This window comes from Dermacentor albipictus, chromosome 4 (assembly GCF_038994185.2).
Source record: "Dermacentor albipictus isolate Rhodes 1998 colony chromosome 4, USDA_Dalb.pri_finalv2, whole genome shotgun sequence".
NCBI classification, from domain to species: Eukaryota; Metazoa; Arthropoda; class Arachnida; order Ixodida; family Ixodidae; genus Dermacentor; species Dermacentor albipictus.
Window position 1 is genome coordinate 3,488,776 of NC_091824.1, and position 26,398 is coordinate 3,515,173.

The 26,398-nt window shown below is 43.8% G+C and overlaps 1 protein-coding gene across 6 annotated transcripts in view; it reads left to right on the forward strand.

Moving 5' to 3' along the window:
• The window catches only part of LOC139059015 (endoplasmic reticulum aminopeptidase 2-like), a 202,543-nt gene that overhangs the window by 134,759 nt on the left and 41,386 nt on the right, over nt 1-26,398 (forward strand). For 5 of the 6 annotated variants that reach the window (XM_070536792.1, XM_070536790.1, XM_070536794.1 and 2 more), the window contains 3 exons: nt 12,989-13,062; nt 13,644-13,748; nt 21,152-21,319. In XM_070536792.1, coding sequence (XP_070392893.1) covers nt 12,989-13,062; nt 13,644-13,748; nt 21,152-21,319 — 347 coding nt within the window. Of the gene's footprint in view, nt 1-12,988; nt 13,063-13,643; nt 13,749-21,119; nt 21,320-26,398 lie in introns of those variants that run through there. The other variant, XM_070536795.1, reaches the window with a different exon arrangement.

Below are 26,398 nucleotides of genomic sequence, written 5' to 3' on the forward strand. Positions count from 1 at the left end.
TGCTTACTAGAGAATGATGCTCTTGGGCGAAATGATGTAGGGAGCCCGTCTTGACATAAACAAAGTTCTGTGTCACTCAGGGAATATTGCAAAGGTAGTCAGGGAAAACCTGGAAAACTCAGGGAATTTGGAAATATCAGCTTGCTAGACACCCTGTTGACACTCGCTCCAGGATCGGCAATGACAGCATAATGACGACTATATAGGAATGACAAAGTGATGATAATAGAGTGATGAAGGTGGTATGACAATGACGACACAGCGACAATGGGATAACAATTCTGAAATAATGACAATGGTACAACGACAACAGCTTGGCGGTGAAGCCATGAGGACAACAGGATGATGGTGATGGTGTGACAGTGATGAAGGTGTGATGACAAACCTACAGGATCATCTGGGTAAGCAGGGGTTCGGTGTGTTGCGACACCATGGACACAAGCACATGGGGGTTTGGACCCTCGCATGTGTAACCGTGCGGTGCTTAGCCATGTCTGAGGAATAGGGGATCTTGGGTGTTGAGCCGAAGCCAGGTGTTTGGACCTTTATGGCCCCTCGTAGAGGCTACACACCTCTCTGGCCTCCTCTTCACATAGTCGGCACCAAGGACAGAACTGGAAACATCGCAGCCAAAATTGTAGGGGCACAGCACAAGATTGACGGAGCACAAGACGAAGAAAGGATAAACACAGTGCAGGACTTCTCCCTCTTGTCAGTTCATCCTTTTTTCATCTTGTGCGCCATCAATTTTGCGCTTTGCCCCTACTTTTGCTCCGTGAACCAAATAGCCCAAGCCACAACCATTGCAATCAAGTTTTATAGTTATTCACTGCGCATGAAGCTAGCAAGTGACATGTAAAAATGATTCCCTCTCTTTAGTAAGAGAGAGCTCCTTCTAATTATTTTTACAGCATAAGCTCTTATGGGCTCGTTATAATAGCCATATTGGTTGGCGATGTTGTCCACTGCCACTGGTGTCCATCACAGGTGTGGCCAGGAATGAGGGAAAAAAAAATCGTTCCCGCCAGGATCGGACTCAGGCCCCCCGCGTAGGAGTCACTTACTCTACCACTGAGCCATGCCAGTACTTGCTAGCTTGCAGCAGAAACATGCCGTATACACGTCCTAGCAGGCGAGAAGACGCGCGATGTGAGATGTGCGCTGTGTAACGTCGATATGTGCACACTTTGCATTGCAGTTGCATATTATGGCACCACGTAGCACACCAGTTGCATAGGTAGTGGTACAAGGTAAATAGAGAAGGTTTGAGGAAGAAAAGAAGATTAAGGAGCTGTATACTAGAATGAAAAACATGTTAGCATACCTGATTAAATCAAGCGTGTTAGGTGACTATTTTTCACCGTCCCGTTTCGAAGGAGATGGCAATAAGTTGTCATCATCATCATCATTAGCATCATATTGTGCCACTTGTCATGCCATGCAAGATGCATGCTGCATTGCTTCGAAACATGCACATTTTGCATTGCAGTTGCATATTATTACACCAGGTGGCAGGCCATGTAGCAGTTCACTGGTAGTGGCAAAAAGTAAATAAAGAAGGTTTGAGGAAGAAAAAGAAAGTTACGGAGATGTATACAAAAATGCTGGAAGGAAAAACATGTAGCATACCTGATTAAGTCACGCAGGCTAGGTGACTGTTTCTTACTGCCCCATTTCAAAGGGGACGCCAATCTGTCATCATCATCATTATTAACATTGTATCATGCAACATGTCACGCGACGGGAGATGCTCGCCACATAGCATTGCTATGGGCACACTTTGCATTGCAGTTGCATATTATTACGCCAGGTCGCATGCCATGTAGCAGTTCGTTAATAGCGGTACGAGGTAGACAGCGGTGGAATAGTGAAGTGAAGTGAAGTTTATTCTTCTTTTCACGGAAAAGAGGGGACCGGGACAAAAGGCGGTAAGACCTGATGGGGGCCCCAACACCCATACAGTTGGCAGAAACAATATAAATGCAAAAAAAAAATGTACATAGAAGGCGCGACAAATATGTAAAAACAACGCTACAATGCACACAGTGAAACTTAATTCGGCAAAAATACAAACGTGTGCAAGGTAATATGAAAGCACACAAAGTTATACACGTACAAATACAATGCGTACATGGCTGGTGAATAAAGACACAAAAACACGCAACTGCAGCAAACTATTGTTGCTTGTCCGCAACAAAAATAGAAAGAAACGTATGTATAAAGAAACGGTAGATACATTTTCTTACATTTGAATTTCGCCTTTAATCAAACATCGTTTCATGTTTTTCTTGAATACATTTTTTGATAAAAAGAAGTCATCTCTAAAGGGAAATTTGTTGAGGGCGTTGGGTACTTGAAAATTTAGCTTTTGTTTACCATAATTCGTGCGTGTTCGTGGTACACGTAGTTTTACCTCACGAAGGTTGTATATTATAGTAGTGTCAGCAATAGAGTACAAACTGTTTCTATGAATGTATTGCAACAGCCGTAGATAATACACTTGTTCAGCTTGTAGTATGCTATGTTCAGCAAACAAGTGTTGTGTACGTAATTTATGTGGTGCGCCGCAATAGCCCTCAATAGCACGCAAGGCTCTTTTTTGTAGCAGTAGTAGTTTATGGTAATTTGAAGACGTAGTCGTACCCCATACAAGATTACAATATGACAGTTTTGAGAAAAACAGTGCATTATACATGGACACCTTTAACCAAACAGGTAAGAGTTTAGAAATCCTAAAGAGTAGACCAACAATTTTGTTTAGCTCAGAAGCAAGTTTTGAGATATGAACAGACCAAGGGAGATTTTCATTAAACCACACACCGAGGAATTTTTGAGAAGAAACCTGACTGATTTGTGTATTATCATAATTAATCTGTATAGAATAACGTTCCACGGTGTTGATCGGCTTGAAAAGAATATATTTTGTTTTATTTATATTTAAACTAAGCTTATTTACGTGTAACCAATCACGAAGCTTCAGTAAATAAGTGTTAACCATACTTTAGAGGGTGAGTAATGAGCGGGAGAAAAAGGAAAGATTTGTGTCGTCAGTGTACATTACCAGATCTGGAGAATTATATATATCGGCTAGGTCATTGATATATGTAATGAATAATAAAGGCCCTAGCATTGATCCCTGCGGGACAGCATGCATTATTGTCTGTGTATCGGAGGAGGTGTTATTTGTTCGTACGTATTGGGACCTATGACTCAGGTAACTTTTTAACAGGTTCAGCGCAATACCGCGAACCCTGTAGCCACAAAGCTTCTTAAAGGGAAGCTGAAAGGTTTTCCAGAAAAAATGAGTGAACATGTGTACATAATGGTTTTCAACCCTCCGAATTCGAATATCGTATCGAAATTGAGTGAAAGAAAGCGCAAATATATTTTATTTCGACGAAAAGTGCAGCAGCGGACACACCCAGCTCGCGCGTTTTGTTTCCGCCTGTAATTGGTCGGGCGCCTCGTGACGTCAACTCTAGTGACCGACCGCTGCCGCTACACATGAAGCGCGGTGCCAGGTAGTTTGGTGCTGTAATGGAAGATTAAGAGGTAATGGAAAACTTAGAAAGACTGCGTTTTTCTGCGGTGTTCGGCGTTACTGCCTACATGTACGAGCTGATTGCGAAGAGCCAGCCTCTCGAAGAAGCAAGCGATGCTGGTGCGAGCAGTGCTTTCGACGCGAACGAAAGCGAAGTCTTGGGATCTCCTCGTGTTGGAAATGCTCTTTGGTGAGTATGTTTTTTGCAAAGCGATGTAGTGATCTCGCTGATCTCTCGCCGATCTAGTGAGCTCGTTTCCGGTCGAACAACTGTAGTGTTGTGTTCCTGCGTGCCTCCTCGTGGAACGTAAGCGGGGATGCGATCGTCGGCATTTGTGCGCTGTCCAAAGCTGTCGGCAATCTACAAAGACGGTTTAAACGCGTGAAGAGCTTCCCGGTTCATGCAGTACGTGTAGTGACCTTCATCTGTGCGCCATCCGCACACTACTCGTAACCGAAGTCGTAAAGGCGGCGAATTCCGTCGGCTACGTGAGACGGTCGGTTTCTCGCTGTGCGTGAGAGACGGGGGGAGCGTAGCGTCCTGGCATGCGCCGGCTTTCCAGCACATGCAAACTCTACATTTGCACTGCGTAATGGTAGCTGCATGCAGGCTGTTTTACAACGCACGTGCAAATAGAAAATTCGCGGCGCTTTGTGACGAAACCTGCGTCAAGGGCGGGAGATAAACATGCATCTTCCGTTCAGCGTGCTAACACGAAGGAGCTCGCAGTAAATCATAATCCAGGTTTGGGCGAGTTCATGTATTCATAAGGCCTTCCAACACCAGTTATCATCAGTCAGTCCGCACTCGTGCCATCTTTGTTTTTGTTGCTCCGATCTTTTCGCGCTGCGTTTAGAAAGCCTGCTAGTGGCAAGTAGTCCTCTCTCATTGTGTGGCCATATACAACAACTGCGCAGGCCCAATTGCAGGGCTGGCCGTATACTACCACTCTACATACACGCAGACGCACCAACAAAGGAATGCAGGGTCGATCGAAGCAGATTATGATGGCACGCACGCAGAAACAAGCACGGTCAGGCACGGTCGCGCAGGCTGCGAAGGAACAAAACACTAGAGTTGACGTCACAACACCGCGGTTTCCGGTCTCCGCTCGCATCGTCAGTGTCAGCAGCAGCGCACGGCATTCGACGGGGGGCGGAGCTACAGCGCAATTTTAACCGACAATTACGTCGCTCCTAATTGAAAAAAAAAAAAATCCAAATTTTACCTACATGGTTTATAAGGTTCTCGCATCCGTATATGAGCGTCTTATTGAATTCGACAAACTCTTCACCTTCCCTTTAAGGAGAGTATCATGATGTACGCAATCAAAGGCCTTGTAAAAATCTAAAAATAGACCAAGTGTATATTTTTTACCTTCAATGTTATCTGTTATTTTGTCTTTAACAACTAATAGTGCTTGTTCTGCAAACCTATTTTTTATAAACCCATACTGCGAATCAGCAATGACATTGTATTTATGGAGAAAATTGGCCATCCTTGAATTAATAACGCATTCAAAAATTTTTGATAGAACAGGTAATACCGAAATAGGTCGGTAATTAGACAGTTTATTTATGTCACCACCTTTATATATTGGAACCACTCAGACCAATTTTAATTTGTCCGGAAAAACACCTGTTGACAACATAAGGTTTATAATGTGTGACAAAACATCGCATATAACGTTGCATACATGCTTCAAGAGAATTACTTTTATATTGTCATATCCAGCAGATACATTATCTTTAAAGAAAATATAATGTAGCTACTTCTTGAGGGGTTGCTGGTGCGAGTGCTATAGAATTCAATAATGGAGTGGTGAGGCCCATAAAACTATCAACCGGAGTATGCGTAGAAAGATTTGGCGAACCAATATTAATAAAGTAGTCATTGAGGGCGTTTGATAGCTCACGGCTTGTTAATTTACCATTCGTTGTAATTATTTCACTAAGTTGTGTGCATTTTGTTTTATTCTTCAAGTTATTAACCTTTTGCCAAACCTTACGACTATCACTTTGAATACGAGAAAAATGGCTTATGTAATAATTAGATTTAGCATTTTTTAAGTCTTTGTTAAGTCTATTTCTAAATTGTTCAAATTGACAAAGCAGAGCTAGATCTCTGCTATGGAGGAACTCATGATACATTTTATTTTTATTTCTTATCCTTGCATAAAGTGATTTGTTCATCCAAGGCTTCTTAAACTTCTTAACATTAATTTTTCTCTCCGTTTGTGGGAAAGCTGCATTATATTGGGTTAATAAAATATCAATAAACTCAGAATATGCTGTATTAACTTCAGATATCTCGTATATAGATCCCCAGTTAGTACCTTCGATTAGTTTACAAAACCCGTTCAGAGCAAAATCAATAATATCTCTGGTCATATGCGTAACAGCATTTGTTAGTCGGTTTAATCTGAGAGGTATGAAACAAAATATGGGCAAATGGTCACTAATATCTAAAGATAATAGACCAGATTCAGTGCGTGCAGGCTGAACATTTGAAATACAGATGTCTAATAAAGTAGCCGTGTTGCAAGTTATTCTAGTCACCAAGGGATATAGTTCATACATGCGTAAGAAGAAATGAGGCTCTGCAGTTCCCTTGAATGAAAATCATCTGATAATAGGTCAATGTTTAAATCACCCATTAAAATGAAAGGTAGTTTAGTAGAGTCAAGAAAAGTGAAAAGGCTTTCCAAGAACTCAAAAAATTTTGATTTGTTACCCTGAGGGGGTCTATACATAGCAACAACGATTATATTCTATAATGATATAGCTAAGCACTCAACGTTGGGATTTGTGACTGTAACATCGCTAACCACAGAGTGCGAATGACATTTTTTAACATATACAACAAGGCCACCACCTCTTCCTTGGGGCATTGATAAACCATTGTAAGTATAGTCATCAAAACAACACTCGTCACCATCAGTGCCGAACCATGTTTCAGAAAAAACCATAACATCAAACTTCACTGACAGCGATCCTAGAAATAAATCAAGATCGTCGCACTTGTTTTTCATGCTACAGATATTTAAATGAAAAGCCGAAAAATATTTTTTGCTCATACTTTTAAAGCTAGAATTAAAATGATCAGTATTGTATCTAGTACAGGTAGGTGGAAGAAGCATCGTGATAAGTCAGGAATGATGAGCATGTTGCAAAAGCAATGTTATTATCTAGTCATGTTCGCCAGATCAGCCATATCCTGAATCCTAACAGCGTCCATGTGTTCATCCTTCCGCGCAAAAACCTTGCCCCCGCTCGTCCAGACAAACTTCCATGCCACTTCTTTCTTGCGGACAATAGCGGCACCAAGCAGCTGTTTGTTAGTCTGCGTAAGATGCTCGTTTACATAAACGCTGTCGGTCCCGAATAAGCCGAGCTGGTCATTTGTAACCTTTTGCTTCCTGGCCTTAGCAAGAAACGCATGACGCTTATCTCTCCGAACAAAGCGAACCAAGATATTGGTCTCGCCTGGCTTGCGCGTTGGGATCCAGTGACACGTGTCGATGTCATGGCTAGCAACTGGTTCTTTAAGAACGTCGCCGATTTTCTTGACTATGTCAACAGGGTTCCCGTTTGACTTGATGCCTTTTATTTGCAAGTTATTTAACCTGGTATACTGCTCCAGCTCTTCAACTCTCCGCGTTAAGCGCTTGTTTTCATTTTGCAGGGTTTCATTGAACTTAATCAGCTCACCAATTTCATGTCGAAGTGCCTTCACGTCAGCGCCGATTGCCTTTGTTTCGTCACACTTGTCACTACAAAATTGAACAGTGTCCTTCACACTACGCATCTCTAATCTCACTTCCCGTTTGAAGTCTTCAAGAGCCTTCGTAATTTCCTTAGCATTGCCGGCCATTCTTAGAGATTACAAGCAAAGATACAGTCAAATTTACAGTCAAAGTTTGGCAGCAGTGCGCAGCAGTAGAAAAACTATTCAACAACGCCCAAGTCTCACCTGCGTAAAACGGGTGGGTGAGCGAACCCATACGCTGCATGCCCACCGCTGCCAAACTGAGCTGCCGCCCGCAATGCCATCCATTATAAAGGCAGCCGGTACGAGCCTCCCACGCTGATTGGTGGGCCGTGCGGGGATGCGCCAGGTAGCAAGGGAAGCCGGGCCGTTGAATCAGCGATCTTGACAGTGCGCAGAACGAGATGAAATCTCCGTCCATTTGCACATGAAACTACGCTATTCCTTGACGTAGACGGGGCAGTCAGTCGCCCCTCAGCTCCTTGCTCCTTGGCGAAACGTGCAGAATCTGCGTAAAACGGGTGGGTGAGCGAACCTGTACGCTGCTTGCGCACCGCGGCCAAACTGAGCTGCCGCCTGCAATGCCGTCCATTATAAAGGCAGCCGGTACAAGCCTCCCACGCTGATTTGTGGGCCGTGCGGCGATGCGCCAGGTAGCTGGGGAAGCCGGGCCGTTGAATCAGCGATCTTGACAGTGCGCAGAACGAGATGAAATCTCCGTCCATTTGCACATGAAGCTATGCTGTTCCTTGACGTAGACGGAGCAGTCAGTCGTCCCTCGGCTCCTTGCTCCTTGGCGAAACGTGCAGAATCTGGGAACAGCTTGCAGAACAATTAGACGCTGTTCAGACCGCCGCAACTGCCCCTGCCAAAAAAGGTACAGTGGAACCCCAGTTATACGTCCCCCGGTTTTGCGACGACCCGGGTTTCACGACGGATTAGCGCAGTCCCGGCGAAGTCTCCATAGAAGAAATGCATTAAAAACCCTGGTTATCCGATGCAATTTTACGCCTGACCCAAGTTATACGACGACCCTCGCAAAGCGTGGGACGGAACGGCGGATGAAAGAGAAGCGCCACGGGTCTCTTTCCTCGCTCCGTCTCTCCGCATGCAAAGCGCTTGACACCGGTCGACCGGTTTGCTCCAGCACAGCTTTCTTCCCTGCCTCATCTCATCGTTTGTTTCTCTCTCCCTCACCAGGAGCCGCCAGCCACGCTTGCTGTGCTGAAATAGCGCCTTTTCTTCTCCACAATCACTTTCTCCCTCTCTTCTCGGCGTCGTCGTCTCTCGTCGCGTTGGGGAAGCGTTTCTGTTCTTCCACTTTCCCAGCAGAAGATCGCTGACAAGGTAGCACGGAGAGGCCTAGGTTTATCGCATGTATTCCTCATCGTAATCCTAGTAACCAGAATTCAATGGAGGTTTTGAGTTGTGTGGAGCAACACAACGCACGATGTCCCGAAAGCGAACAGTTCTGTCACTCGGCAAAAAGTTGAATATTATCGAGAAAGCGGAAAAGCAGCATGGAGCCACGAAAGTCAGCATTGCCCAGGACCTTAAGATACCCGAATCTTCGCTTAAGACGACCCTGGCAAACAAAACAGTGATATTGCAGAATGCCAACAAGTTTGGGCTCAAGTGGAAAGCGGCAAAAGAAGGACAGCATGAGAAGTTAGAAAAGTTCTCGTCAAGTAGCTGCATCAAGCACAGAGCTCTGTGATCGACGTTGACGGCACCATTCTAAAAAAAAAGGCGGACCTTGTGGCATTGCATCTGGGCATCAACGACTTTCAGGCATCGTACGGGTGGCTGGATTGCTTTAAAAAACTAAACAGGGTTGTGTACAGGCGCTCCTGCGGAGAAAGCACTTCCTTGAACGTTTCAACATTGAACGAGTGGATGGAGTTGCTGCCGGAGATGATTGCTGCACACAAGCCCTGCGACGTTTTCAATGCCGATGAGAGCGGTATTTTTTACTATATGCAGCCCGAGCAAACCCTTGCGTTTAAGGGCGACAACTGTCATAGTGGCAAGCTTAGTAAAGAGCGTGTAACGGCACAATTCTGTACTATCGAGGACGGTTCTGAGAGGCTGCCTGTGCTCGTTGTTGGAAAGTTTGCAAAGCCACGGTGCTTTAAGAACTTGAAGACGCTACCGTGCAGCTACAACTTCAACAGAAAAGCGTGGATGACGTCTTCGCTCTCCAGCAATCTTTTGCAGCAGCTGGATAACAAAATGGGTGCTAAGGCAAGGAAAATATTGCTTTTCATGGACAACGCACCGTGCCACCCACCTGATACGTCCAGCCTGAGGAACATAAAGGTTGTTTTTTTTTCCGCCCAACTGCACAAGCCAGCTGCAGCCGCTGGATACCGGCATCATTAAGTGCGTCAAGCAAGGGTACCGGAAGCGGTTAGTGCAGCGTCAGCTGGTGACTATGGAGTGCAGCGAGTCGGAAAAGAAGATCACTGTGCTCGACGCCATGCATTTTATTGCCAGTTCGTGGAAAGCAGGTCGCGAAGTGCAATCGCTAACTCGTTCAAGCACTGTGGCTTTAAGCGAGAGACTGCCTCCTCCGCTGGGGATGCAACAACCTCGATGCCGCTCGAGGCCAATGCAGGCTTCCTCACCACGACCTTCGCCGAGTACGTGGAGGCCGACGACAATGTTGCGATCTGTGGTGAGGTGTCGCTGGATGATGCCATCAAGGAGGCTTTGCGTAGTGCCGACACCGCTGCGACATTGGACGAGGACAATGACGGTGCCACAGATGCCATGCCCGTGCCTACCAGGTTCGCCGAGGTGCTACGGCACTTAGACAGCATCTGGAACTTCATCTGTTCACGTCACGCCGCGGAGGACCTTCTTTTTGACGTTGCCCAACTCGAGCGAAAGCTCTTGATTCATGCATCAAACAAGGTCCAAAAGAAATACCGACTTTTTTTAACGTTCACGCCAACTGGCGGGAATCGCTGCAGTGGGCACTGGAGTGCCATAAAGGTTCGTTTGAATAAAGCATGATTGGTACCTGTACTCATAATGCAGAAAAGAGGTGAGGCGTGCAGATAGGACACAAGAGTAGAGAAGTAGACAACATGAACGTCGACTATCAACTTAAGGAAGCACTGAGGCAAAAAAAGAAAGAAGACACAAAACTCACCTGTGCAAGCTCAAGAATGGTATCACCACATGTCAGTCGGGTACATGGGCCGGTCTACGTGAGAGATAACTGTTAAAGCGCTTAATCTCTTCCTTATGTAAAGTAATCGAAGGCTGACTCACGCATGCACTTCCACCATTATAGATATGCCATGCCTCTACCATAAGACGCGTATCTTCATTCTTATGCCTGTACAATATCGCACACTCATCTAACTCTGGCGTGCAGTTACAATCTTGGCAATGTAGATAAAGATTAGAAGGCGATCCACCAGTTAACGACCTTTTATGTTCCATTAGCCTCTGATGCACTGTACCTGATGTAATTTACCTGTACTGCAGCAGTAGTATATCTTTTCGCATTTACTTTTTTGATAATTTGGGTTTCCAAGCCCTGCAGAGTATGTTAGTAGTTTACATTGAAGTTTCTCGTAAATCCATCGCGCATAATAAGTAGTATTTTTATACGCATAATTTATGTTCAGATTTTACGACGGCCGCATTTTACCACGCTTTTTCGCGGTCCCGAGAAAGTCGTATAATCGGGGTTCCACTGTACTGAGTTTTCACTTTTCTCATTGCTAGTTTAACATCTTCATAAAACTGATCTACTTCATCATCATTGTGACTGGATGTTGGAGCATAGGCTTGAACTATCTTTTATCTATATCTCTTATTAAGTTTGATTACGACTACTGCTACCCTCTCATTAATGCTGTAGAATTCGTCAATGTCGCCTGCTATGTCCTTATGGATTAGGAATCCTACCCCGTATTGCTTCTTATCTGGAAGACATCTATAGCAGAGTACATGGCCGTTAGTCAGCACTGTATAAGTCTCATCAGTTCTTCTAATCTCCCTAAGGCCAATGATATCCCAAACAATGTCTGATAGTTCCTCAAACAGTCCTGTTAAGCTAGCCTTACTCGACAGAGGTCAGGCGTTAAAGGTTGACAGGGTCAGTTTTCATTGGTGGTCTTTCTGCCATCCCCTTATTTTGATTTTTTTCATGCAACCTGGTTGTAACAATTATCGGTTATAACAGTGTAATTTTCGTGGCACCTGAATATTGTTATAATTGGGTTCGACTGTACCACATTCAGTGTGAATGGCAATTCATCCGCAATAATTCTTGGGGAATTTGGTGTTTTCAAAAATCTAACTGCATAATAATGTAACTACAAAACTTTAATTACATCCCCCAACCGATATGGCATCTTAAGTAAATCTTAAAGAAAACTTAAAATTTAGTGAACAGGTATGACGTAGTGGATACACCTCTATGACGTCAGTATGTAACGTTCATAAAGAGTAGCATGAATGTCAAAAACACATCAGCTACTTGCAAAATATGCATGTATGTATTTGCAAAATATGTACTAGTAGGACATCCTTTAGATATTATGACAAGACGTAAATGAATGGATCATACCTGGATGTTGATACAGTATCGGTGGTTCACTGGCACATTAAAGGATGTCATCTCACAAATTTCATGCCACAAAATGTTCTCAAATTCTTCAGCTATAAGTAGAGTTATCGCACCAATATCCAGCTTTCTCTCTCTTTATGCTTCTACTGGTGCACTGAAAGCTACATAGCGGAGAAGCCAAAAGGGCAAAGCCCGGCCAAAAGTGTCGCAACAGCAAAAGGGCTCGCAGCCTGTGGCGGTCACTGTGCTACGCACCCCGCCACTGCCATCTCGGAGGCCATGCACATCAGATGCAGCTACGGGCAGTGCAAAGATGAAATTATTTTTCTGTTTTTTTTTTTAGGCATATATGTGTTTCATTTATTTAACTCAAAGTTGGCAATTATGTATTTCTCTTGCGATCATGAAATCAGCCAATAACATTAGTGGGTCCAGCTGTTTTCAGTGATGCTGCATGATGACGTTGCAGAAGTGAGAGCAACTGAATAGTTGCAGTTTATGACATAAGATAGTAAATTCCCTGCTGCATGCAGTGCAGTATTTTGGCTCACCATGTACGCAGCAGCCTCTATGACAGGTCGGCAACGTTTTACTATGTTCAGAAAGTGTTTCAGGGCCCCTTTAAGAAAGAACAAGATAGCTTCTCTCTACCTTTGTCATATTTTTGGTACCTACTTGTTCGTTTTACAACAGTTCCAAGCACAAAGTGGTAAAAAAATTTTGAGTGCCTCTGTTTTGCAATGGAAGCATGTTTGGCTCACAATCCCAATGGCTGAAATGGAAGATGTGTACCAAGATGATCCAAGTCAGAGCCCTCAGGCTTTGACTTGGGATGAAATTTTATTTGCTTACTTCGCTCTTCCCAGGGCAATACCCTACAATGCTTACAGTGGGGCACCTACAGTAGCACGTGTTTTCGCCATAATGTGTTTGTAGTACAGTGAATGTATGTGTGCATAACATTCTGCTTGCATTGGGCGGACATGTTGTGCCACATTGTATGTAAGCGCACATGACGGGGTATTCCTCACGGCTCCACAAGACAGGTGAAGGTCATGCGTGTCTGGCCCAACAAAGATTTTGGTTGCAGGGGCATCTCTTGTCACTCCTGAGACCTGTTCTGGCTGACTTGGGATGGGAGGACACAGGCCCGCACCTCGACAGGTGCGTGTGCTGTTCTCACACTGGCCTGTCAAGCTGCCACTTGTTAGATGACCGAAGCATTAGACTCATTCAGTCCCTGAGGGCGGCAAATTGGGAATGCTAAATGCCACCTAGATCAGGTGCCTTGTGCGAGGTGGTTGCCCCCCAGCCCAGCTTTCATTGAAGATTGTGTGCAGACTGTTTTCATCTTCCAGAAACCTTCACCAGTAGTAAATCCACATGAATTGCATTTCTAAGGAAAGGTACTAGTACTTGAAAGGGCAATCCACAAAAATCTTAGTGTTTCTTAAGCAGAGTAAAGAAAAACTTTTTATAAGAACATTGTGTTTCTCAGTGTGCTTTCATGTTCGCAGGCTTATGTTTTGTGTATGGCTTTTTGAAATAAGTTATTTTTTGTTATTGTTTAATTTGGTTGAGCTCATCACTTTGTTTTGATGAGGTTGTGTTTGACTCATTGCTTTGCCTTGTTCCTTAGTACAGCAGTCATGGTCGCTTTCATTTTGTGTAAAAGCAGCAGATCTTTGTGCCCTTATTCAGATTGAAGAGGAAATAATTTATGCCCTGTGCTGTACTTGAAACAGAAAGCTTCGTGCCGAGATTCTCCATGCTGCCCTTGAGCTGGAAGATGAACAGGTGCTGCAGGAGGCCAGCCATCACTTTGGCCAGTGGATGTACGGGCAACGGAGGTGGGTTGGTCTCTCAGGAGACACACTGCTTTCTGTGCTCTCATATGATTTAACCTATTCAGGTGGATCAGCTTTCGAAAAAAGCAGTAGCACTTCAGTGATGACTGGAATTAAAATTCTGTTTAGGCTGTCATATCTACTATAATCTGCACAATTTGCAGAATTTGCATGCCTAAACAAATGCTCGTGTCCTCCTAACATAGTAAAGCTTCTGTCTAGTTTGTGCTGTTACTGCTAACGGTATGCTACACTCTTGCTCTCCTAAGCTGACCTTCATTCCTTGCCCATTTCTAAACCCATCTCCCCTGTTGCCTATCTTAGTTCTCTTTCAAGATAAACTTTTCTGGGCCGCTTTAGAGTCAAAAGCTTGCTGGATCTCTGCTACTCAAATGAGACAAGTTTTGTTTGAGTCTGGACAATAGCGTGCTGCGTTGGAACGGTGTCATTTGTGTTTGTCTTGCTTTTTCTGTTACTTTTTGCTTTTGGAACGGTGTTGTCATGCTTTCGTTTCTTCGCAATACACGCAGTCCTTGTGGGCTCATTCTAAGCCATGAAAAGTCAGTGCTCCAAAAATGTATTTTTCTTCTCGTCTATAAACGTACCTAAGTGATTCCATTGGAAAGTCATACATCCACTCTGTGCACAAATTCCTTTCATCTCAGGTGCATTGCATGTAGCACAAAACTGGCTACCTGCTACCACCCCTTATAAAAGCACTGGTTAACACAGTCTGTGAGAAAAACCAAGAAGTATGTGTCAATGTGGCGACGGTCCACAGTGGGCTTTGTCAAATGGACAGTTGCTCTTTGTGCCATATGTATGCACTCTACTGCACAGTCTGATGAAATGTAGCCAAAAAAGAGGGTGTCACTGCTCCGTGGTGTTCTGCTGCTTCTGAGCACAAGGTTCCAGGTTGGATTCCCGGTTGCTGGGGCCACATCTAAAATGGGGGTGAAATGCAAATATGCTTGTGTGCTTACATTTAGGTGTATCTTAAATAACCCCAGGTAGTCGGAATTAATCTGGAGCCTTCCACTATGGCCATAAAGATTGTCAGAATACTACCTAGAGGAAATCTGGTGCCACCATCTATGCGAGTTTCCCAAGGGGCATTGCGCTGCTTTGGGAAGGCTGGGATATGGGCGTCCAAGGCTTTGTCTCAAACATGCCTTGGCCTAAAACACGGTTGTGGCTGCACAGATAAAGCTTTCGTAAAAAAAATATTCATTAAATGTTTTCATTCATCAGTATTGCATCTTTCAGTAAAGTTTACTCACAAGCAATGCACAAGGAAGCACTGAAAAAACAAGAACAAACAACAAACTGTCACAAAGCAAGTGCAAACCCTGTTGTATGTTGTCCATCTTTAGAAGTTCACTATCACTTTTGCATTTAATATATTTGTACATCCAAGCAGAAGTCCTCATGAATGAATAAAATATGTTTTTGTGTAATATAAAGAAACATCTCTTTACGTGCTCTTTTAGTAGATAATGAACCACTGTGACTGATATGAACAGTGCTAGCCAGGCACACCTTTAAGGTGAGTACGAGAATGATGCGATTCAGTGCAACGACAACCCAGCATTCCCATGCGCACAGTAGCAGTGCAGTGCTGATGGTGAGATGACTGCTGTGATCATGAGTGGCTGTCTGAGTTGCCACCAGAGGGCATGGGACTGGGTCGCCTATATCAAACAGCACTGGCATGGCGTCGGCAGTTCGGTTTGTTAATAAACTACGTTCTAACTCATAATGATGACTATGGCATCTTTCATAGTCCCAGAGCTGCTTTGGCAAGACATTAAACCCCATGAATTAATCATTCAGTGGGTGTAAATCTGTTTTGAGCTGCACAAAAATAGTATACGCTGTAACAAATCCAGTTGCAAAAATGGCATAGCAGTATGCAACGTAAAATGTATTGCCATCAATAAATTCTGTCTGTCATGGATGTCGCATCTCATATTCCATTATCATGCTGCATGCCTCCTGTTCACCAAGATGATCAGTGCTTGAGACTTCTCCTGTCTGAGTGTGCAGAAAATCTCAGCTAGGGCCTCAACAGTCACTTGGCGACCCACGGTAGCATGTGCGGATGCCCCCCTACAATTCAACCAGTGTACAATATCGCACTGGAGATGTAGGAGAAGCAGTGCTTGGCCACTGTGTTAGAATGGTATGAGTTCTCCAGTGGGACTAAGGTGCTTGGCAAAACACTAGCCCTACATTTCTGGCCAACTATACCAAGTTTGGCCTAGAGTCAGTTGCCATGAATAGTATGTGCAGGCATGTGCAGACTCCTTCGTTTTATCAAGTATCATATTTAGAATGACCTTGCTGTATGCAAATACATCGCTTGAGGTGGTCTCTGTACAGTAAAACCTCATTAAATCGAACTCGGTTAATTTGAAATCCTGGATAATTCGAACATTTTCTACGGTCCCGTATTTTCCAATTTTCCAACCCCCCTACGATAATGCCATACAGGCAATGTAGGTATACCAAATAAAAATTAAATAAATAAATATGACCGGATAATTCGAACCGGCGGCCTAGGCCGACCCGGTTAATTAAAAGATTTGGGGTGCTATGCGGCAATTCCCTATCCCCATTTCACCACAAACCTGATGAAACGACGGCCATTCAGAGCCACGAGGTAGCCCCACATAGCAATCGCGATTATTTATAGACAAAGTGCCTGACCCGTAGTACTGCTAGCACAAAAATCAGTCCACGGTACGCCCCGCACACCGCCGAAACGCGCACCTGCAGAGGATAAGACGTGCTTCACTGCAATGTAGTGGGCATACCAGTTTTTGTCACATGCTCTCGTCCCCCACTCCGCACACTCCTCGCAGTCGCGGCGTCAGCGCGTGTTCTATGCTGCTGCCACTGGCTGCCGTTTGCCCATTCTCTCTCCGCATGTGCGGCGACGTGTGTACGCACAATGCCAGTCCGCGCCATTGCTTTGTGTGCGTTGGTTAGTAACCAAGTCGTTGGCCTTCTGCAGTATCGTTCCATTGACGGGAAGGTGGGCTGCGTTTGCTTTTTGCAGCCAGCAAAGTAAAGCTGATTCCACATCTTAGTACATGGGAGCCTGTACTCACGACCACTTCAAAGAATATGTCTTGCTGTAGGCCTCCAGTACCTTTGACTTGTTCTTCAATATTGGTGACAATGTCGAGAGGGGCACGCTGTGCCTTTCAGCCAACTCGGTCTTGGAACACATGTTCTTACCCACTTCTTGGATCTAGCAGAACTTCTGCTGAAGCATTATAGTCTTATACTTTGGCATCTTCGCTCACTGGCACTTCTGCGCAGTAAAGAAAAAAGAAAAAAAAACACTGCGCTAGCTGGAACACATACATCTACTTAGGACAGGTAGTGACTGCGGATCCGGATCATGACACTGAAATAATCAGATAAATAAGAATGGGCTGGGATGCATTTGGCAGGCATTCTCAGATCATGAACAGCAGGTTGCCATTATCCCTCAAGAGAAAAGTGTTCAACAGCTGTGTCTTACCAGTACTTGCGTACGAGGCAGAAACTTGGAGGCTTACGGAAATGGTTCTTCTAAAATTGAGGACGACACAATCAGCTATGGAAAGAAGAATGATAGGTGTAATGTTAAGGGATAAGAAAAGAGCAGAATGGGTGAGGGAACAAACGCGAGTTAATGATATCTTAGTTGAAATCAAGAAAAAGAAATGGGGGCATGGGTAGGACATGTAATTAGGAGGGAAGATAACCGATGGTCATTAAGGGTTACAGACTGGATTCCAAGGGAAGGGAAGCATAGCAGGGGGCGGCAGAAAGTTAGGTGGGCAGATGAGATTAAGAAGTTTGCAGGGACAACTTGGCCACAATTAGTACATGACCGGGTAGTTGGAGAAGTATGGGAGAGGCCTTTGCTCTGCAGTGGGCGTAACCAGGCTGATGACGATGATGATGACTTGTTCTGTAGCTTGATTTGGAATTCCTCTATTTTCCCTCTTACCGCTAACTCATTGATCAGCTTCTTATGCACCAGTTTTTTTCCATTCCCTTCTCAAGTCTAGGCTAATTCGAGTTCTTACCATCCTATGGTCACTGCAGCGCACCTTGCCGAGCACGTCCACATCTTGTATGATGCCATGGTTTGTGGGGTCTGATGTGGGATTCTCACACCGTACTCTTGGGACAAAGGAACGACACCGCAGTAGTGCAAACAATCACAAGGGCATTTATTGCACCTTTCATAGATCAGTGCCAGCTAGCCGAGTTGCTATCCACAAAACATGCCGATGGGCGCGCGACAAATCTAGAAGTCCGACTCACCGCGTCCTTGCGAGCGAATATGTTCGCCCCATGCTGGACCCCAACGCCTGGTCGTTTGCGTCTATGGTCACGCGAATCGTGGCGCGTTCGGAGGCGGCCACGCGAGACGGTCTCGCCGAAGCATCGGTCGGCGTGCGGCACGGCACGTCCGTCCCGCTCGCTTCCCGAACCACCAAGCAACCGCGCAGCAGCGCGACGCTCGCGCCATCTCTCGCACCACGCTTGTACCACTCCGACGCCGCGTGCGCGGCGAAGCCGCACTACAGGGGACGCGCTATGCGGGAAAAACATCAGGGGAGGCGCGAGGGTCGCGCATCCCCACAGGTTAGTGCAGAGTATAAAGTCTATTTCATTTCTAGTCTCGCCATTCAGGCTCCTCCACGTCCACTTTCATTATCCCGCTTGCGGAAGAAGGTATTCATTATCCACATATTATTCTGTTCTGCAAACTCTACTAATAACTCTCCCCTGCTATTCCTAGAGCCTATGCCATATTCGCCCACTGACTTGTCTCCAACCTGCTTCTTGCCTACCATGGCATTGAAGTCGCCCATCAATATAGTCATATCATAAGAAGCCAACAAACACTGACACCAAGGACAACATAGGGGAAATTATTTGTGCCTAATAAATGAAATGGTAGAGCATCGCACGCGAAATGCAAAGGTTGTGGGTTCGGTTCCCACCTGCGGCAAGTTGTTTTTTCATCCACTTTAATTTCCATTAATTTATCGTTTCATTATTCCATTTATTAGGCACAAATAATTTCCCCTATGTTGTCCTTGGTGTCAGTGTTTGTTGGCTTCTTATGATATGACTAATGAAAAATCGGGCCCCTCGGTTAACCCCCTTTCTTCTCGTCCATTAGTACAGTGTATTTTGTTTTGACTTTACTCATCGCTGATTCCAAGTCTTCATAGAAGCTTTCGACTTCCTGGTTGTCATGACTGGATGTAGGGACGTAGACCTGTACGACCTTAAATTTGTACCTGCTGTTAAGTTTCACAACAAGACGTGCCACCTTCTCGTTAATGCTATAGAATTCCTATATGTTAGCTATATCCTTAGTAATCAGGAGTCCGACTTCTGGTTCTCGTCTCTCTGCTAAGCCCCGGTAGCACAGGACGTGCCCGCTTTTTAGCACTGTATATGCTTCTTTTGTGCTCCTAATTTCACTGAGCCCTATTATATCCCATTTAATGCCTGCTAATTTTTCCAGTAGCACTGCTAGACTCGCCTCACTAGATAATGGTCTAGCGTTAAACCTTGCCAGATTCAGATTCCAATGGCGGCCTGTCTGGACCCAGAGATTCTTAGCACCCTCTGCTGCGTCAAAGGTCTGACCGCCACCGTGGCCAGTTGCTTTGCAGCTGCTGGGGACTGAGAGCCGGGGTTTGATTGTTGTATTCATATAGGAGGTTGTGGCCAAGTACTGCACCAGGGTGGCCAATCCTGCTCCGATGAGGAAGTGGGTTACCGATTCTGGTCACCGGGATCAGGCCGTTTTCCAGGCCTGCTTATGCAATTTTATCAACATGCCGATTTTTGTTCTTTTTTTTTAACCCCGTAGAAAATTGTGCAGCTTCGGGATTCGAACCACGGTCCTCTTGCACGCGAGGTGGATACTCTACCTCTATGCCATCGCTGCACTTGGGGCTCTACAACTTGGGCACAAAGAGTTCAAGTGTAGCAATGGATGGTTCAGCCATATTAAAGAGCGCAATATATTGACCTTCATAGCTGTCTGTGGCGAGAGCGGCAGCGCAAACGAGAACGTCGTTGACAAATGGAAGAAACACACGTTGGCTTCGTTGCTTAATGAGTACAGTGCAGACGATGTGTACAACCTTGACAAGGCAGCCCTTTTTTACAAGATGCTGCCCACAAAAATGCTTGCAGCAAAGGACACCATGGTCAAGAGTCGAAAGCAGGGAAAGGAAAGAATTACTGTTCTGTTCGGCGTGAACATGTGTGGTAAACACAAGCTGCCGCTACTCGTAGTTGGAAAGAGTGGGAAGCCTCGCTGCTTTAAATATGCACGGCTGGCACCAAGGGATGAGCTTATCTACCGGCACAACAAGAAAGCCTGGGTCACAGGCGCAATATTTGAAGATTACGTTTGCTTGACCGCAAGTTCGCGGCCACAGGCAGGAATGTACTCTTCATTTTTGATAATTGCCCGGTGCATGGTGACATACCACACCTGAAGGCTATCAGGATAGTATTTCTTCCTCCGAACACCACATTGATCATGCAGTCAATAGACCAAGGTGTCATTCACCCCACGAGGAAGATTTACCGCCACCACCTGCTCAAGCACATGCTCCTTTGCTATGGCAACAGCAACGAGTACTCCATTGACCTCCTTGGGGCCATATATCTTATTGTATATGCATGGAAGCAAGTGGAACTCACTTTGATCATGCGGTGTTTTGAACATTCTGGCTTCTCGAAGGAAAGCACCGTCGATGCTGATGCTGACTATTCATGTGCACTTGATGAAGAAGGAGCCGAGTATTGCGACCGCATCAATGTACTCTGCACAGAGGATAGGGAATCTGGTGCAGTTGGCATCGCCGAGTATCTGAACTTTGAAAATGATCAACAAACATGCTACTCAGACTCGGAGAGTGAAGCTACCTCTGATGCGACCATGTGCGATGACAGCGACGACGACTACGACACTAACGAGCCCTCCCAAGCACCCGCTGTCGGGGAAGTTATCGGATCACTGAACGTTATCCCTAGTTTTGCTGAGTGCCATGGTAGAAATTCTCAAATGCTGCTCGTAGTTGGCCAACTAGAAAACATAACCCTTAGAGCTTCGAACTACAGGACACGGCAAACCAGCATCTCTGATTACTTTAAGTAATCCAAAGATCACTGAATAAAGGTAGCACATTCCTGCAGCGAAATTTTTTGCCTGGTTTGCATTTTTTTTGTGTGTTCAGTTAATTCGAAAACTTGCTTAATTCGAAGATTTTTTTGTGGTCTCGGTGACTTCAAATTAACAAGGTTTTACTGTATTTGCATAATGTGTGTGGTCAGCTACAGAGCACAGAAACATGCCTGTGCTGCAGCCTGGGAGCCAACTTGAAGGACGTGGTGTACCGAGCTGGTGTGCGCCAGGGGGGTCCGCGTGCCTGGAAGCACTGCTGGCAGCACTACCTGTCTTCCCAGGTGCCTTCGGAGAAGGCCCTGCTGCTTCAAGCTCTGGGGGCATCACCCAGCCAATGGCAGCTGCAACAGTGAGTGGCCGCCTTGGTACCAATGCTGCTTTCATTGTGCAAGACTTTGCATGCTGAGGGCAAAGTCTGTACAGACCGAGGGATCATATCAAACTGCTTCAACATGTCACCTATTCCAGCTGAAACTGTCACTCACAATTTTATTAATTCATTTCATTTATTGATACTGTGAATCCCATCAGGGATTGTAACAGGAAAGGCTGTATGTGATACATAAAAACATGGTATGAGGTGTTACATATTAAATCTTATACAATAAAGAATTTGGGCTTATAACAATTTGATTACGTGATCATACAAGAGAATAACAAGAATGAGGAGGATATGACAACAATAATTACAGTTGCAGAAACCAGTTACAGGGTCAGTATTGAGATAATAACAGTCACGCAACAATCAAGGTTACAATAATGTCAACAAGAACGGAAATATATTGCATCATTGGCCTAACTATATTCAAGCACAAACACCATTAAATTAACAAACAACAAAGAACTACGTGAATAATGAGAATAATTATTGCTGCAATACGTATAGTTGATCTGCAATCAGGGTACCAAACGTATTTAAGGATGAGCTGTCAATGATACCTGTGTTAAGATTATCCTATTCGCATTTCGCCCTTGGAAAAAATGAGTATTTGAAAATATCAGTGTGGAATGAAAATTCACTTAATGTGTGTGTGAGTTTATGACGAGTTAATCTATTCGAGGACATTGATATGTATTCCATAATAGGCAGTTTGAGTTGATTGTGTAATAACGGATACATGATGTTTAGTCTAGCAAGCTTGGCTCTGTTATCCATGGTTAGAAGTTCTGTTGGTGAGTCTGTGATGGAATGTTTATTATATATGTATCTCAGCGCTTTTTGCTGTACCCCTTCAAGTTTTTTAATCAGCTTGTTAGTAAACGGGAACCAAACGGTGTTGGCATACTCTAGAACCGCTCTTATAAGTGTTTTACATGAGAGTAACTTTGTTTCAGGTGGTGCTAGTTTAAGGCGTCTGTTAATGAAGAATAGCTGTCTTATTGCGGTTGATGTGATATTGTTAACTTGAGAATCCCACCTGAAGTCAGATGTTAGTGTCACACCAAGGTACTTATGCTCATGAACAGATGCAAGACAAATGTTATTAAGGGTGTACTGGAAGGCTGATGTATGTTTTTTTCTCGTTATAGATAATAGAATGGACTTCTTTAGATTGATATCCATCTGCCAGTCCTTGCACCACTAGGAGACTGCTGCTATGACGTTATTTAAGGTTCTATGGTCATAAAGGCAGTTAATTTCCTAGAAAAGAACGCAGTGATCTGCAAAAAGTTTGATACTCTGTGAAGCATATGCTGGTAAGTCATTAATAAAGATTAAGAATAACACTGGGGCTAGGACACTTCCTTGGGGTACTCCTGATGTAACGTTATTTGTCGCGGAGCTCTCGTTGTTAATTTCAACAAATTGCGTGCGATTACTGAGATAGTCTTTAATCCAGTCAAGGATAGGGCCGCTTCCCAAAGTTAGTTCTAGTTTAGCAAGAAGTTTAGTGTGACACGCGGTTAAATGCCTTCGAAAAGTCTAAAAATATGAGGTCTATTTGTTTCTGGTTATCAATGCTCTTGGATATGTCATGTGTTAATTCAATTAATTGCATAATAGTAGAAAGCCCTTTACGAAAGCCGTGCTGACAAGGGGTTAAGATATCATTTACTTCTGGATAAGCATTTACGTGTTTTAAAATAATATGTTCTAATAACTTGCATACTGTGCTGGTTAATGATATGGGTCTGTAGTTAGAAGGATCAGATTTATTTCCTGATTTGTGTATTGGTGTTATTTTGCAGTTTTCCATTCTGTAGGAAGGGTGCAGGTGGACAATGATTTGTTAAAAAGGAGGATTAGGAATTTTTCCATCCACTCGGCATATCGATGAAGAGATATGTTAGGGATGTTATCTGGCCCTGGTCCTTTTTTGTGTCGAGATTTAGTAAAAGATTTAGTACTCCTGTTTCTGTTATAATTAATGGTGCCATCTTCACACCAGTGCTGGAGGTTATTCCTGGTACTTCTCTGTTATCAGATGTAAAAATAGTGCAGAAATAATTATTCAAACAAGTCGCAGCGTTTTTGCTATCTGCAGGAGATGTCGGTCTTTCATCTCGTTTTTTAGAGGTAAATAACGCCAGAATTTTTCGGGAGCATTCTTTATAAAGTTATGGAAGTGTTTTTGTAAAATAGTGTGATTTGGCCTTCTTAATTTTTGTTTTCAAATCGTCCACGGCGTGAGTTAATTGCTGAGCAATTCGTTGTGAGGGATGAGATTTTTTGTTTCTTCTGATTCGGCTAACTTTCCTTTTTGCATGAATAACGGTCCAAGTTATCCAGGGGTTGTGTTTATGAGTTTTCTTAGTTTTCAAGGGGACGTAGTTACTGATGCAATATGACACAACGGATTTAAATTTGCACCATTAAATTGCTATGTCTGTGTTTCCATCATGTGTGAGTTGCTTGAATGACGATAGTTCAAATTTTAATTTTTTTATTTTATTGTACCCTCAAGACCGTAGTATTACAGAGGGGAGTGGGTAAAAAAAACATACACAAGTAAATAAACAAAGCAGCAAATAAACAGCAAATTTGATTAGTTAATTGTATCCGGGAGTAATGATGTCTGATAAGGCCGAACAAAACTTTGAGTTGTCCTTGATTGCGACAACTGCGCCGAGAAGGTGGTTCCATTCCTAAGAGGTCCTAGGAATAAATGATTCGTTACAGGTTCTGGTGCGGCACTGAATAATTCCAACCTTATGGCTATGGTCGATGCGAGAGGAAATGTAGGTAGGAGATGATATTAGATTATCGCGTAGATACGAAATGTGTAAATGTAGTTTATGAAATAAAGCAAGGCGAAAGCACTTACGCCGGGCTGAGAGAGGAGCAAGCAGCAAAGAGTTTTTCATGGAAGTTACGCTTGATGTACGGCTGTAATTGCTGTGAATGAAACATGCGGCATTGTTTTGGATTAGTTCAAGTGATTGAGTGAGGGTTTCGAGGTGCGGGTCCCAGATGGATGAGGCATACTCCATTTTACTCCTAATAAGCGTTTTGTATAGGATTAATTTTAATGATGTGGGAGCAGAAGAAAAATTTCGGTGAAGATAGCCTAGCATGCAATTAGTATTGTTAATTACGTTGTCGATGTGCAACGACCAGGAAAGTGACAAGGTTATGTGGACGCCTAGGTATTTATAGGAGGTTACGACCTCCAGGGGAGTATCATTAAGGTAATAGTTCGGTGGAGGAATATTGTTGCGGGTTACCTGCATACATTTACATTTAGTTACGTTAAGTTGCATTAACCATACGTCACACCAGTTAGAGATAGCATTTATATCGTCTTGTAAGAATTTATGATCAGATTTGTCCGAGATTTCACGGAGGATAACACAGTCATCTGCGAAAAGGTAAATATTAGGACAACCGTCATTGGGTAAATCGTTAATGTAAATTAAGAAAAGAAGAGGGCCTATAACTGATCCTTGGGGCACGCCAGAGTCTACAGGATTAGATAGGGATATATGATTTTCTAACACAACATACTGTGACCGATTAAAATGTTCAAGCCATGCAAACAGGTGAGGATCAAGATTATGTTTACTAAGTTTAAATAGAAGTAATTTATGACACACTTTGTCGAAGGCCTTGGCGAAATCAAAGAAAACACAGTCTGCGAAAGAACCTTTGTCGAGAATAAGATGAAGGCTGTGAGTAAAAGAAAGAAGTTGGGGTTCACATGACAAGTTTTTTCGGAAACCATGTGGTGCTTTTGTAAAAAATGAATTATTGTGTAAGTGCTTTGCTAAATGTGAGTACAGAGTATGTTCAAGAACCTTGCAAGGAATGCTTGTGAGGGAAATGGGGCTGTAGTTGAGGGGCGAATGTTTGCTACTGGACTTGTGAAGTGGGACCACCTTCCCGACCTTCCAATCTGCAAGTAGTCGATGGGTATCTAAGGATTGCTGAAAAATTTTCGAAAGCAGAATAGATGAATAAAAAACAGTATTTTTCAGGAATTTCGCGTTAACCAAATCAGCACCAGGACTTGATGACAACTTGAGACCTTTAATTACATTTTCGACCCCAAGAGGTTCAATAATAATAAAGTCCATAGGTGGGTAATTGCAAGACTCGAGAGTTGGAAGCACACGGTTACTACGTACGATGAAGTTGTTACAAAACACAGAGTTAAGGATATGGGGACATACATCTTCGGGTACCGGTGAACCATTGGAATCAATCAACGTGATTGAATTATCTTTAGAAGGGTTAATAACACGCCAAAACTTTTTAGGGTCATTCGCAAGCATTGTGGGCAAAGTGTGTACTTGGAATGCCTTTTTGGCAAGTTTAATAGCTTCTGTGTAAGTACTGTTTGCCTGCTTATAAGCGCCCCATTTCGATGCCAGTGAACTTTTATTCGCTATTCGATACAGTCGTTTTTTTCGGTTGGAAAGCCTTTTTAACTTGGAATTGAACCAGGGTTTCTTAACATTACAGGATATTACGCTTGATGGAATAAACTTGTCGGTGAGCTCAAGTATTTCTTTTTTGAAAACGGTCCAGTTCTCATCAACCGTCACGTGCGATCATCAAATTGGCTTAGGAAAGGATCAAGAAAATTAGCTAGTTTAATATTAATATCGTCAAAGTTTGCCCTATCGTAGTGGTAAATTTTTTTTTTTCAACAATTGGTTTTATCACAGGTGATAATACCGGTATGTTCAAAGAAAGACCCAGGTGATCGTTTAAGCCCGGTAAGCATGAAACATTGGTAACTATGTCAGGATGAGAGCATAATATTAAGTCAAGGAGGTTAGCAGTGCTTTCCGAGATCCTCGTTGGCTCTAATACTAACTGTGTTAGGGAAAACAAAGAGCAGAGATCAAGAAAGTCGTTACTTTGCGAAGAAAATGGATAACAGTGCGGAGGTTCAGTAGTCTAGCATATGTTGGGGAAGTTGAAATCCCCCAATAATATAATGGGGTTCGAAGAATGCCGCAAAGTAAGGGTGTTAAGCACATC